The 15,795-nt window shown below is 32.9% G+C and overlaps 1 protein-coding gene across 3 annotated transcripts in view; it reads right to left on the bottom strand.

Moving 5' to 3' along the window:
• The window catches only part of LOC149775305 (P2X purinoceptor 4a-like), a 62,707-nt gene extending 47,398 nt beyond the window's left edge, over nt 1-15,309 (bottom strand). For all 3 annotated transcript variants that reach the window (XR_016416598.1, XM_089944182.1, XM_089944183.1), the window contains exons 1-4: nt 15,156-15,309; nt 9,088-9,241; nt 4,330-4,401; nt 2,900-2,978 (exon numbers count right to left, since the gene is read on the bottom strand). Coding sequence is in view for 2 of the 3 variants with exons in the window: in XM_089944182.1 (XP_089800308.1) it covers nt 2,900-2,978; nt 4,330-4,401; nt 9,088-9,241; nt 15,156-15,292 (442 nt within the window). In the remaining variant the exon portion in view is untranslated. The remainder of the gene's footprint in view (nt 1-2,899; nt 2,979-4,329; nt 4,402-9,087; nt 9,242-15,155) is intronic.
• Nucleotides 15,310-15,795: the final 486 nt, after the last annotated feature.

The raw sequence follows: 15,795 nt of genomic DNA, 5'->3' as shown, positions 1-15,795 counted from the left end.
GCTGAATTTAACTTGACAACACATTTACAGCTTAAGATCTATGCAAATCGAATCTATACATATGGAAAAAAATTAACCACATATTATTTTGTTTTTAGATGACCACTACAATTTACACCCATGAACAAAAATTGCACACAATATAGGTATAATCTTGTACCAAAAGTTAAAAAAAAATATAGATATACATGACACCATAATAATTTGCACACCATTTTTGAGGAAATGAGCATAAATGCCCACCTTGTGCATGAATTATCAATTTCCCAAATAAAATAGCTAATATTTCATTTCCAAAATATGAAAACTTTACCAGAATGTTCAAAATTTTGTTCATCCTAGTCTTAAAGATTTTGACCTATTGATGATAATGGTTGAGATTTGACTATCTGGGGATGCCAAATTATTTGGAGAGTTATCTATATATGCCAAATGCTCTTATATGTAATAAAATATTACTTAAATAAATAACAAGGCCAGCAAAATAAATCTGCACACTATTCGAACTTCACTTAATATCTGAACCTGATGCATTAAACTGTCTGCATAACCCATATGAAATACTGAAATTTATTTTGCACTCTACTATATTAACATTACCATCTTAAATAATGAAATTTATTTTGCACTCTACTATATTAATATTACCATCTTAAACACTGAAATTTATTTTGACCTCTACTATATTAATATTACCATATGAAATACTGAAATTTATTTTGCACTCTACTGTATTAATATTACCATCCCAAATAATGAAATTTATTTTGTACTACTATATTAATATTACCATCTTAAATAATGAAATTTATTTTGCACTCTACTATATTAATATTACTATTTTAAATACTGAAATTTATTTTGCACTCTACTATATTAATATTACCATATGAAATAATGAATTTTTTTGCACTCTACTATATTAATATTTCCATATGAAATACTGAAATTTATTTTGCACTCTACTATATTAATATTACCATCTCAAATAATGAATTTTATTTTGCACTCTACTATATTATTATTACCATCTTAAATAATGAAATTTATTTTGCACTCTACTATATTAATATTACCATATGAAATAATGAAATTTATTTTGCACTCTACTATATTAATATTACCATCTCAAATAATGAATTTTATTTTGCACTCTACTATATTATTATTACCATCTTAAATAATGAAATTTATTTTGCACTCTACTATATTAATATTACCATCTTAAATAATGAAATATATTTTGCACTCTACTATATTAATATTACCAACTCAAGTAATGAATTTTTTGGCACTCTACTATATTAATATTACCATCTTAAATACTTATTGGTTACTGCATTTGTATGGGAAAATGTGAACGAGTTTCGGGATGGAATACTGCATGAACTTGGGAGTGCAGTATATCCTTCCGACAAAACGAGTTCATATTTTCCCATACAAATGCAGTAACCTTTTTATTATATGCTCATTTTTTTATCCTACCTAAGGTTTAATTATATAAACAAAATGCACTACAAGAAACAACGTAAATGAATGTATGCTGCATTTCAAACTAAATACACAAGCGCATATTCATCATTACACAAATCAACATTATTACTGTGCACATAAATCTGCCCAGATAAATTTGAACTTAGTCACGTGCTCGACATAACTTTCGAAAGAAAATGGCACGACTAGTTAAAATTGAAATTTGGAGTCATTTTGTGAATGAATGTGCATTGCAACAACTTTTCCATCTGATCTGGAATGAAAAGATTTTGGTATTTATCTCGATTCTAGGAAATTTCGTGATTATGGACTGGATTTGTATGTGACGATTCCACATGAAATACATGAGATTTAAGAAGCTAGGGAGAAGCATGTTGACATCTGCAAATGTGTTTCTGTTTCTGTCATTGAATGCTTGAAATCATAATGTGGGAAAAATATGAAGTCTTTCAATTGCAATTATCAAAAAGACGCTATGGAATTTAATGCTTATTTCATTTTGAGTGCAGTAAGGAGGATGCAATTGCACTTATCATCGAAATTACAGCACAATTTCGAAATGTGTAGTCCAGATTGAAAACCTATGACATGGCTCATGTAATTCGGATTTGCAGAATTAAGAAAATACATTTTGAGGAAATTCGGGATGTAAAACTGTAAGTATATTTTATTTTGCCATTCTTATCACCAGCTAAAGAAGAGAGTATATGACTTGTCACTTGTATGTTATTTGTAAGGACCTTATCTTGCGTCTGTTATATACTGTAGCTAGCCTAAATCCGTAACATTGTATCAACGCAGAATGTGCCAAAGCAGCTGGTATATGGCAGTCCACGAAACATCTGATGTAGTTCATTCAGAAATAAATTTAAACAACCACAATGTAAAGAGCCTCTTACGCGAGTGTACATGGTTTGTGTACAAAAGTCCTGGCGTCTGCGTCCATTGTTTGTTTACAATGGAAAGTAGTTCCTTTATGCACGTGAATGCTATATGTGTATTGTTGCATGGATTCAATATTGGGTAATACTGCACGATTCTGACAATGTAAAGTTAACGGTGGGAAAAAATAAGCAGATAATAATGAAATTTATTTTGCACTCTACTATATTAAAATTACCAACTCAAGTAATGAATGTTTTTGGCACTCTATAATATTAATATTACCATATGAAATAATGAAATTTATTTTGCACTCTACTATATTAATATTACTATCTTAAATACTGACATATTTTGCACTCTACTATATTAACATTACCATCTTAAATACTAAAGTTTATTTTGCACTCCACTATATTAATATTACTATCTTAAATACTGAAATTTATTTTGCACTCTACTATATTAATATTACCATATGAAATACTGAAATTTATTTTGCACTCTACTATATTAATATTACCATCTCCTGCCTCCAGTGGTTTTCCTTTTCTGCAGACTTTTGGATCATGTGTGCAGTCAGCACCCTCTACCTTTGGATCCTAAAAATTAAATAAACACAGTGTACTGTTTCATGCTTTTATATTCTGTAGTGTCAAAATTTGGTAATTTTCTAATAAACAAAAGTAATTAACTGAGATTTTATTTAGTGCATCATTATCCTGACTTTCCAGAAATGACACCTGTTGGTAATTGATTTTATAATTTCTGAAAATCTTAAAGCAGTGCTGGCACCAACACATTCTTCCAACAATACAATAAAAATTAAACAAATGCCAAGTATGTACCACAATTTCAAAGATAATGTATGTAAAAATCAGGACAACTTCAAATTCAAATTCATACCAAAAATCAAGATGCATAAAGACCATAATGATATAGCATCATTGTGAGTAAAGATACAAACTAAATTATTCAAAATTGATAAATTCATTCACTAATTAATACTATCTTTCTATGAAGATGTTACAATGTGCGGGTATTTAAACAGTAGAACTCTGAACTTTATTGAAATCTAATTCCTTATTTAATATTAAATTTAATAAAAAAGCCAATACCAAAATGTTATAATTGCCCCTACAGCATCAATGGAAAACACAGTACGCTATTTGATTATCTTTAAGTTTTATGAAACAGACAAAAAACTTAAGTTTTGTAGCATAATATACATATCCGCTCTCACTCACTCTCTCACCTCTCTCTCTCTGTGTCTGTGAAATTTACACCTTAAAGATTATCAAAATGTAACAACAATTTGTCAGGAAGTTTACAGAAAGTACTGCAGTAGATACACTAGAGACCAGACTAAATTGCAAGTGTAAAATAATATTGTTGGAAGGAATTCTTTTTCAAATTATCAACAGAAAGTATGCACAGAAGAATATTCCCTGTATACAAATCAGACCAGTGATTTGTGTAGAGAGTTAACCATAATTGAATTTATATCAGAAATTTAAAAATCCTCTTCCCTGTAACCCATGACAATTTAAAATGAATGCTAGGCAACCAAATGACTCGTAAAGTCAAAGTCCAGCCAGACAACAGCTTTTTGAAAGCAATGGTTTCAAACAAGTATATGCATTAATCTAGTGATACAAAATCAATCAAATGGGCTCTCTTCGTGACATTTCAATTTTCAAAAGCTCCAGTATCCCCCATAAGACTTTTAGTTGGATAACCAGATATTCTCTACTCCTGTACCTACATTAATGCTCTGTTTGATTTGCTTCAGTGATTACATTACTGGTGATACCTAAATTACACAGTACAGTGCTATTATAGCACTGGATACAAGTTTTTATAAGTTTTTTAAGTTATGTCTAAAAAGGTGGTGGACTTTTATCAAAGTGTGATATTATCATTGGAGAATTATGATGACATGTTTAAATTTACCTCTTCGCATGTTCCCATTGTTTGGTTTTCTGTGATGATTAAATTCGTGGTAACAAAGAAAGCATCATTTTCCTGTAAGAATAAAAATCATTCAAAAACTGTCTATAGAAGTAACTAAAATAACAGAAAGGACATAACTAATGCTATTGAAACAAGGATTTAACAAAACCTAGATACCAGACCTGTGGACAGTTCTTTGCTCTATGTTATACAATCAGAAATACCTTAGGCATACAAAAACATTGTTGACTATCTTGATAGCAAGTCATGCCAGTGAAATACCTTAGGCACACAAACATTGTTGACTATCATGATGGCAAACATGCTACTGAAATACCTAAGGCATACAAACACTGTTGACTATCATGATGGCAATCATGCCACTGAAATACAATAGGCATACAAACATTGTTGACTATCATGTTGGCAAATCATGCCACTGAAATACCATAGGCATGCAAACACTATTGACTATCATGATGGCAATCATGCTACTGAAATACAATAGGCATACAAACATTGTTGACTATCATGTTGGCAAATCATGCCACTGAAATACCATAGGCATACAAACATTGTTGACTATCATGATGGCAATCATGCCACTGAAATACCTTAGGCACACAAACATTGTTGACTATCATGATGGCAAGTCATGCCACTGAAATACAATAGGCATACAAACATTGTTGACTATCATGTTGGCAAATCATGCCACTGAAATACATTAGGTATAAAAACACTGTTGACTATCATGATGGCAATCATGCCACTGAAATACCTTAGGCATACAAACATTGTTGACTATCATGTTGGCAAATCATGCCACTGAAATACATTAGGTATAAAAACACTGTTGACTATCATGATGGCAATCATGCCACTGAAATACCTTAGGCATACAAACATTGTTGACTATCATGATGGCATACATGCCAATTAAATACCTTAGGCATACAAATATTGTTGCAATCATGCCACTGGCCATATAAATAGGATACCTTTGCCTGCCTGCTAAAGTAGGCAAAACAAAAGACTATTTACTTTAACATATTCAGCTTGGAAAAAACGTACATGATCTGAAGAATAACTCTGGATCATACAATAAGATGCTTCTTGTGCAAAAATATGGATCATACAATAAAATGCTTCTTGTGCAAAAATCTCACGGGCTATTAGACAATTAGTTCCACTTACCAAATGCTGAATTTACGTAGCCTTATGGGCTACTTTGTTACGTAATGTATGACTTGCTTTCCCTTTACAAAAAAAAATTAATCATAAAAATACTGTCCACAAAGGAAAATAATTATTAATGAATCGATGCAACAAACAAAGGGTCTCTTACAGTTAACAGTTTCTAATTAAAGTGCTTTCCCTGCGCTATGGAATAAAATATTGACTGCTTGGCAACTAGTCGGGTTGTTTTCCTTGAAGCCCAGAATGCTAATATATTAATTTTGGCTTTGTCAGACCCAAAATTTGTACATGTACATATCTGCTGTGAAAACAACATGTCTGACCTCAAGTTGGACAATATTTTCCTGCTAAATATAAGAGATTAAAACTGCCTAAAAATGCTAATAAAAGTTGAAACAGAGTTTAACTATATCCTCATATTCCCTCCGCCTAGCAAGAAATAACAAAATATCTAGAAGAAAACCGTGCCAGCAAAAAGGAAAAGATAATGCATGGGTAGAGCTAAAATGATCTACATGTAGTTGTGTTACAATCCATGACAGTCAGTACAAAGATAATTAAAACTGATTTAGAACAATTTATTAGCTAAATCTGATCCAAACAATCAGCAGTCTAGAGTTTAATGTTTACCATCATTTGCCTAAATATCCAGACATTTAAATTATAATTACTTCTCTGTTTCCATAATTGAAGTATTAATGAAAATTTTAATTTTTCCCCAATACTTTATTGAGAAAAAAAGATCTTTTGTCAGGATTGTGTATTGATATACTTATCAAGTTAATTGCTTTCTGGGATGATCTAGGTCAGAGGTGGGCAAACTTTCCAGTACAAGTGCCGCGTACAAAAATTTACACCTTGTCGCGGGCCGCATAGTTCATTAAGTAAAATAATTAATATTTGAAATAGCAAAAACAAAAGGTTTTTCTAAATAACATCTAATTAATTTTCAGTTGTTAATATGTTGTTAATATTTGAAAACTTAAACTTAAACTTCAAAAGAAGCACATTTATTTGATAAACAGAGTAACATAAACAGAGTAACATAAACAGAGTCAGTGCGAATGATGACTTGTTCCTAGGCCGCATGAAAACCCTTGGCGGGCCACATGTGGCCTGCGGGCCATAGTTTGCCCACCCCTGACCTAGGTAAACTAGTTTGCATTATATTCTTCCTTGCCAATAAAATTTAAAAAAAAACACTTTCATGATAATCTTGTATTCCTAGAGTTTTTGTTTTATTTGCAAATCTATGACAGTTGGTTCATCATGTACATGTACTGCAATTGGTGACAAATGTAAACAATATCCAAGAATATCGAGTGACCAGCCCTAAATGATATAAGCTTACAAACCATAGATGCTGATATCATGCTGCTTCTTCTGTTTGCATGGATACAGGGTAATAACAAAGCAATTAATTAAAGTCAAATAAATCTAAGTCACTGCATGATGTTTACCTATACCCATGATCCAGATTATAATAACATGGAAACTGCTGATTGAGCATGTTATAATATAAAGATTGTTTCTTAACATAAAACAACACAATGTAGCATCAAAGTCATGTACATTTATTAATAATAACTTAACTAAGAAAATTGTAAAACTCCTTCTTTCTTTCATAAATGCCTGAAGTGATCTTGGCAGCTCAACTTCAAATATGGTGTTGACTGCCCTAAACATGTGAATGAGCCAAATAAATTAGACTGGTACAGGAGTTTAATTACAGAATACCATTGTCTCTAATGCTTATACATCATTCTGACACCAGGCCAACCAGTCCTAACACTAACCTCTTAATGCTGAGTGCCAAGTAAGGCAGCTGTTAGTACCATTTTTGTAAGTCTTTGGTATGACTTGGCCTGGAATTGAACCCATGATGTGGATACTCTAACCACTAGGCCACCAGAGCGGTCACCCTTCAAGATGTAAAAAGCATTGATTATAGCTGTCATTCCTCTGAAACCACATTCCACTTACGATGCTGCAGGATATCAACATTTGGGTACTTCAATTGTATGAAATTGCTTCCATACATACTGTTATTTCCAGTAAGGGCTTTTCCAAAGGAATTCCTACCATGCTTGATTCCATACATACTGTTATTTCCAGTAAGGGCTTTTCCAAAGGAATTCCTACCATGCTTGATTCCATACATATTGTTATTTCCAGTAAGGGCTTTTCCAAAGGAATTCCTACCATAAGCCAAAAGTCATTGTGCTCCTGATGTAGGAATAATACTTTTCAGTCATTATCCTGACTTTTAGATCAAGTAGACCAGAAAGGCTTTTTGCAAAGGGAACATGAAAAGGTGGCCAAACAGGATAAGATCCACTTAAAGTATGGAAGTGACCAGTCTTCAGTCACTGGACAATTGGTGTATTTTTTCAGCCAGCTGGACTAATCAGCAACTAGAGCAGCTTTGACATTAAAGAATGTTGAAATGGGTCATCAAGATCTAAGATATATCCCACGTACCCAGACTTTGGCCCAAAGGTGATGCTTAAACATGTAGGGGGAACTTACACCCACTGGCTTGCATATATACCATACGGATCCTGCCCATAAGATCCAAAACTGTCCATGAAGGTTTACAATGGATATGCAGGCAAAAACTGTCCCAAGGCCAGCAACTGAGATGTAACCTCTTGCACCAGTTGACGCATCTGCACTCAAAATAGAATCTGGGTAGAATGTAGAGGAAGCAATTCCACAACCCTTTGTTCTTCCAATCTGCAAGATGTAATCATTCACTGTTGGCATTTAATGTCAAATATTGCAATTGATGCCATCTTCAGGAGAAGACTCAAGGCATCACACTGCTCTCCTTGCTTTTGATGGTTCTTGCATGGATGAGGCATTGCCATTGTCCCTAACTGTATGGTGGTATCAGTCTAATGGATAAGCCATGAACAAATGATTCATCAGTTGAGTTGGTTAGGCAAGTCTTGCTAGCATGGATGACTGGAGAGTATGTTGGACAGCTGCCTAGATGATCAACTCAATTGCTGGCTGGGTGGTATGCATGGCTGTCAGCTGGGCAGTCAGCTCTGAAGTCACCTGTTCCAAAGTTCCACTCTGTGGACCCGATATTTTCTGACCATAATGCACACATCCTGAATGTTGAGATAAACATTTCATGCAAGAGAGACATGTCTCATGCATGTTCTTGCTAGCTTTTAAATTCTTACGCTTACTGTATTTCATCACCATTGTTTAACTGCAATGACAAGAATACAAGAATGAAAAAACTGGAAAATGGAAATATATGTGCAGTAAGCATTAATAGCAACCAACATCACACTCCATCATAAACGAAGCCCACATCTGTTTATAAATATGTGATAGAAAGTAAAAAATAATGATTCTAATAATGTAGTAACAAGAGTCACTCAAAGGGACTGACATCCTACTGGCTTTGACACTCTACCTGCTCTGAAAGTTTAATTAAAATTTGTAGGGTCTCTATATGATCTTTTGAAAGAAGCTCCTAACAAAACCATGAGCAACTATGATACCAGTACTTGCATGGGAAGCATTGCCATTTCAACAAACCTGAGGTGGTACTACATAATCAACCACATCCCAGATTCGATCCTGAAGACCTGGCAAAGACAAGTTAGTCTGGGCTACACCCTTCAGCTTGGTAGTCACTACTCCCTGAACATCATCAAATTCCTGATAGCCCTTCTTGTAAACAATGGCATATCTGGAAAAGAAAAACTCCCATCTCAAAACAATCATCCTAAACATTTTCCAAGTTTTTGTTTACATACAAAGCAGTGACAAATTAACCTTGATGTTTTAGTCTTTAAATGGCTAATATAGATGTCAAAAAACAAAATTAAAATTGTACAGGTACTGTATTGTCCAAATAAAATTAAAATTTTACAGGTACTATATTGTTTTTTAAAAATAATCGAGCCTTGTTGACTCATCGTTTTCACTGGAAACAAAGTTGAAAGGATACATTGCCAAATTTTTTAATTGTGTGTAATTTTAAAATAACTTATTTGGAGATATTTTGGTTTCTTTTCAGCATCAGAACTAGGAAACAAGAAAAGTGTAGTGTTATTTATATTTAATATGCATTGTTTTTTTTGGTATTTTTTAAAATTTTCTTAAATTTCATGATATGCTGTGGGTTATGTAGAATTGTAATTTTGTAGCTGACCTTGTCCAAACTCAGGGACAGTTTTGTAAACAACATTTTTTTTCTGACTTAAGGATAAATATTAGGTTTAGTATCCTGGTCTGAGTCAAGGACATTGTGTTTACCCTCTTCTTTATTATATATATATATATATAGAGAGAGAGAGAGAGAGAGAGAGAGAGAGAGAGAGAGAGAGAGAAATATGCAGAAAGACAGTAAGAGTGACAGTCCCATTGACCTTGAGTGTGTACCTAACACCAACATGGGATATGCAATTAGTATTTCCAATTCACTGGCATAGAAGAGGAGATCTGAGCAAACTCAGCAGCATTCAACAAAGAAATGTAGTAGCTTGCAAGTTGAGTACAACAGCAAACAACAATGTTCCTGATCTGCTGTAACATAATGTATATGCAGATCAGGGTTTACATTGTTTAGATTGTTTGTTCTACTGATTACTCCTAACAAACTTAACAGATCCAGAGTTGACAGATATTATGCAATGACAGATATGGGTCTGTGAAGTTTGCAGTTGGACTCTTCTTATAAGCAAGTATACATGGCACTGTAATAAAAACACTTTTTTATGTTTATGTACATGTACATGGCATTGTATTTATGTTTCATGAATACAGTTCTTACATTAAGTAGAAACACTATTGCCTGTCATATTAATTACAGTCTGCATAAAATCAAATCCGTAAAAGCAAAAGGCCATAGTTTTATTATATTTATGTATTGTGGTTTTATCAATTTTTCAGACGCCAAGTACTAATATTCTATATTTAAGCAACCATTAAATAATGACTATATCTTCTTGTTTTACAGGTCTTCGTGACACATGTCTGCAACTGATTGCAGATCTAAGGAGTAATAATGAAAAAGCCATGGACAATTTGGTAAGATTGCAAGAAGGAAAAAAATGGTCCCTGAGACAACAGCTCTGCAATAACAAGATTTTTTAATGGATTGCTCTGCTATGCTGTCTTTATCTGGCTGGTAAACTACTACACAGACAGTATCTCAAAGTGTCAAGTTTTATCTCCAAGATGGACTGCCATGTCATGATTTCTTTGTCTAGCTGCACAAACAGTCACTCAAAGTGTCATGCTTGTCTCCAGGATGGACTGCTCCACTATGATCTCTGTTTGGCTGGTACACTTGAAATTCAATATTCAATACCCAAGAGACTGGTACACTTGAAACTCAATATCCAATACCCAAGAGGACGTTACATAACATTTAATGCATCAGCAAGAGTTGTGTCAGATCTGCTCAATCAGTGAATGCCACAGTATGCGAGAAAGTTGTGCTTTCTTGTGCAGTGGCCAACTAGTGAGACAGCTCATAGAAATATGACACATGTATTCAAAGAAATGTACAAAAAGTGCTGTGTGATTATTGACAGCTGTCAAATTTCCACTGACAGCCCAAGGAACATGACAGCAAATAGAACTTCATGGTCTAATTACAAAGATAACATAATAAAGTTTCTTGCTGCCATTATTCCAACAGGTCCTGTCAGCTTTACTAATATTAGTTACATTTGAACTCGCAGGACACAACTCATTTTGTATTAAATACATCTTACATCGCTGATCCTACCAATGTGTACTCATTTCTCACAGACACACCAATCCCTCTCCCTTTTCAATGATAATGGTGAATATCCTTATATTACATAAAATTATCAATACATTTGAAAATAATTCAGTAAATTCAGATATCACTGCTTATCTATCTGTTCCACACAAGCACATACAATTCCAAATGGAACAATAAACTGAATACTATTATTTATCTATCTGTTCCACACAAGTACACAATTCCAAATAGAACAATAAACTGAATACTATTATTTATCTATCTGTTTCATTAATATATCTTTCTGCAGATTTTAAATGCAATCTGCACTCCTTAAATATGAAACCTAATACAAGTGTATTTATGTTAATGTGACATCATTTCTTGCCATATGATAGTCCTAAAAACAACTACAAAAAGAACATGATAGCAATGTCTGGAAATGCCAAACTTGATAGCAATGTCAGGAAATGCCAAGCATGATAGCAATGTCAGGAAATGCCAAACTTGAGAAGATTCAGCATACCAAGAGTACAATATTATTGGCATCTGACGATCAAACTTATAATATAACTAATGTTTGAAACAAAATGAGGAGAGTAATCTACATGGAATAAATTTTACGAAAAGTTGAAATTAAAAGCTTAAGTACATTAAAATTAATGACTCCAAACCCCTAGTTGGCTTGGAAAAGACTCAGGATTATTTCAACCCAAAACCAGTTCAGCCAGGGATGATTCAGCCCAAGAGCAAGTTTTGTCAGGACGATTCAGCTGTAATTTGTTTCGGCCCCCATAAGTTTTATTAGGAATAAAGTGTGCTACTTGAATAATGATGTTTTCATTGGAATATACTGAGATGCTTTTATAATAATGTTTGAGTAATGATAATACTATTAATGTGTATATGGCGTAACCCTCAGTAATTACCAACAGTGCAAATCACTGATACGATTTTCATGCCACAAGGAAACAACTCTTCTCTACTGATGGCAGTATTATTAATAGCATTTCTACATGCTAATTAAAATAGTTTATTTACTGCATGTTGATTACTTAGCTGATAAAGTGTTGTTTGTAATTCTGACAAATACCACCCGTTGCGTACTGGACATTATAATCATGGACAGACATACATATGGACAGATACATGCATGAACATACAAATCAATTATTATGCGCTTTTATTCAGTGTTTTGGGCTCTGCGACAAGTATGGATTAAAAACTGGAATTCAGACGGTGTTTCTCTGATCCATGCATTTCACAGTTCTTTGCTTTGATAGATGGAGAAAGTTGTGTTCAGTTTGGTCCCAGACTGTTCTGCATGCATGGTTACCTACAAATCAGTTTGGTCCCAGACTGTTCTGCATCCATGGTTACCTACAAATCAGTTTGGTCCCAGACTGTTCTGCATCCTTGGTTACCTACAAATCAGTTTTGTCCCAGACTGTTCTGCATCCATAGTTACCGACAAATCAGCTGCATATGTCACCACCTGTCTCTATAAATTTACCAGTCACTAACCATATTCTTAACAATTAAATAACAGACCATATTCTTAATAATTAAATTTACTTAGAATAACATAGGCATAAGCAACAAAATAAAATATTTGAGAACAATTGTCCCTCTTGACCAGATACATCAAATTATATTAAGTAAAACCATCTGTAGTTGCAGCAAATTTCCTCATCTGCTTTAAGTGGTGGAATCCAGGTGTGTGGATTTCACACAAAGTTCATTAACTGCGAAAATATAATATAAATTAAACTGAACATCCGAATAGTTTTCTTACAAAAATATTTCATGTACTAAAACATTCATGTTCCTTATGCATTATCAATTTTTTCTCTTACAAAGGCAATGTATGTGTACTTCACTGATAAAAAGTAAAAATCTTGTAGTAATCACTTTCCATCAGCTACTCATCTGATACTACCACAACAACTACCATCTGCAATAATAATGCCATCACAAACACAAGTTGCACGTGATCCCATGCTGCTGTGGTCGAACTGCAGAATAACATGCCATGCACAAATTATTCCTAGTGAAAACAATTAATATATATATTTCAATAAAAAATATTGGAAGATATTACTGATTTAAATAGAATTTAGTCATGCTAATTTACAAAAATACCACTATTCACAGAAAGAAAGCACAGTAAATACATCACATCATATTCATATGTATCAAATCACATTTTCTTTATCAATATTACTGATTCTATATTAACTATTTATAAACAGTATATATTAAAGTATAGTGTGACGAAACATTCCAAATATTCGGGCCTAACTGTCCGTACTGAAACTGTGGGAAGAAAGATCATGACCAAATAGACCAGCAAGTTATTCTTTGCCCTTTTTATCTTTCTGATATTATTACTCACTGACCATTATCAAACTACTGGTTGTCTTCCAGTTACTAGAAACACTGAAATATGCTCCAAAACAAAAATACACAAGTATTTTCATGCATTCGGTGTATATACATAACCAAATTTGATGATTTGTAATCATCTTGATAAGAATAATAACCAAACGAAACACCGATTTAAGCAATTTTGATACAAATTATTTACTTTTTACCAATTTCTATCACAATTCATGTAAAATCAATCAGTTGTATTTGACTTTACTCGACCGGACAGGTACAATAAATGGCGATTCGATCCAAACTTAGAATGTTAGAGTAAAATTATGAGACACCAGAATATATATTTACACATTTTTGGTGTCTCTATCAGATACTTATTTTTAAAGTAAATAAAAATGTTACTGAATCACAAAATGAGATCAAAGATGAAAATGCCACATACAAACCTCCCACAAAATGCAAATTCGATCAGTGTAATATCTTGAAAATGGAAAATTTAATTGTTGTTGAAATTAGAGTCTACTGAATGCATTCCATCTGGCTTAAAAATGTCTTTTTAATTTTGAATTAAGGATATATATATATATATATATATATATATATATATATATATATATATATATATATATATATATATATATATAGAAAAAAAAAAGAGGTAGAAAAATGTGAAAAGTTCTTTTGGATGACTGAGGTGTTTTAGATACATCTGCCAGTGCATCCTCTAAATCATATTATTTTCTGTCACACAAAAAGGCTCTTAGCACGAGTTTTATTTAAAATGGGAAGTTGTCCTAATCCACATGTACTACAGTATACTCAGTTGAAATAAAAAGGACCAGATCTACAAGAAGAGTCTCACATGGCTTGGAGTGAGGGTCTGCAAAGAATTATTTTACTTCTCAAACTCTTGATTATTAAAAGTTAAAGTAAATATATAATATAATCTCACTCTCAGCAAATAGTTTTGGAACTTTCATACTTTCTACTTTCATTTTGTGTATAGGCATATAGTACTATCCGAACTGTCCAATCAAGTACGATCCAGTGACTTCATTGCATGAATTGTTCTATAAATAGAAACATGTAAATAATTCTTATAAAAATCACTTCAAGTTTTGTTTTGCTTTCTATTATATTCAAACACATACAAACCAATTTATACATGTGTCTACTTCGGTGTATATTCTGTGTATTTTGGTTGTTTTTTAAAAAAAAATATATTTCGGAGTTTCTTGGAACTCTGACCCTTGTTATGTCGTGTCTGACACTTAAGAAAATGTAGAGAACTTTTGGTCTACCTGAGCGAATCGACTGGGGCAGAAATTGTTTAAGTCCGAAATGATATGTACCATTGGCACCAATGTTTTAGCCTCGATGAAGGAGGTGAGCGTACTACTAAAAAATAAATAATAAAAAAACATTTAAACAAAAGTTAAAAACAAAAACTTTCTTTTGATTGTTATTGTGGCCTGTGAATGGCGGATATATACGATATATTTACCCTATGACATAGCCTATTATGACCAACTGAATAAATCTGTTGATTACTCCAGCTTTCTTGCTTCTAATGTGAACAATACTTGGTGTATCGTACTCAAAGAACACGCGGACAGCTGAACGAACAATTTTAGGCACCATTTTCAATGTCACATGACAAGGAGACGCGGTAAAGGGACAAAACCCAGTAAAGTCTATAATTTTCTTCCTCAAAATTAGAGTTTTAATATCTTTCTTATCTTTTGGTTGACAACCATGGTAATTTAAATGAGCATTCAGCAAGAACGAAATATAAAACTACGTTCATTACATCTTGAATCGTTGAATAATTCCCAGTCGTACAAGTTTCTTCCTTTCAACTACTCCTACAACGTAAGCGGTAGTTGAAAGGATGAAGGCGTCTTATATTGTAGGAGTATCTTTCAACAATCTCTACATGTGACAAAACTCTCAATATTTTATAAGTATGACAAGCAACATCTTTTAATATCTCAGTTCAAAGTGAAATTTTGAAAATCTGCGGTTTTAAATTACATGCTAATTCCTCCGTCGACTGTTAAATTCCTAATTCACAAGAACACGTGCGGTTTCTATTCAGAAAGAGTTTTCTTGTAACAAAGACTGTTATATCAAGGACAAATCTA

Source organism: Sinohyriopsis cumingii, chromosome 19 (genome assembly GCF_028554795.1).
Source record: "Sinohyriopsis cumingii isolate HCF-2022 chromosome 19, ASM2855479v2, whole genome shotgun sequence".
Classification (NCBI taxonomy): Eukaryota; Metazoa; Mollusca; class Bivalvia; order Unionida; family Unionidae; genus Sinohyriopsis; species Sinohyriopsis cumingii.
This window is presented reverse-complemented; position numbering and strand designations above follow the sequence as displayed.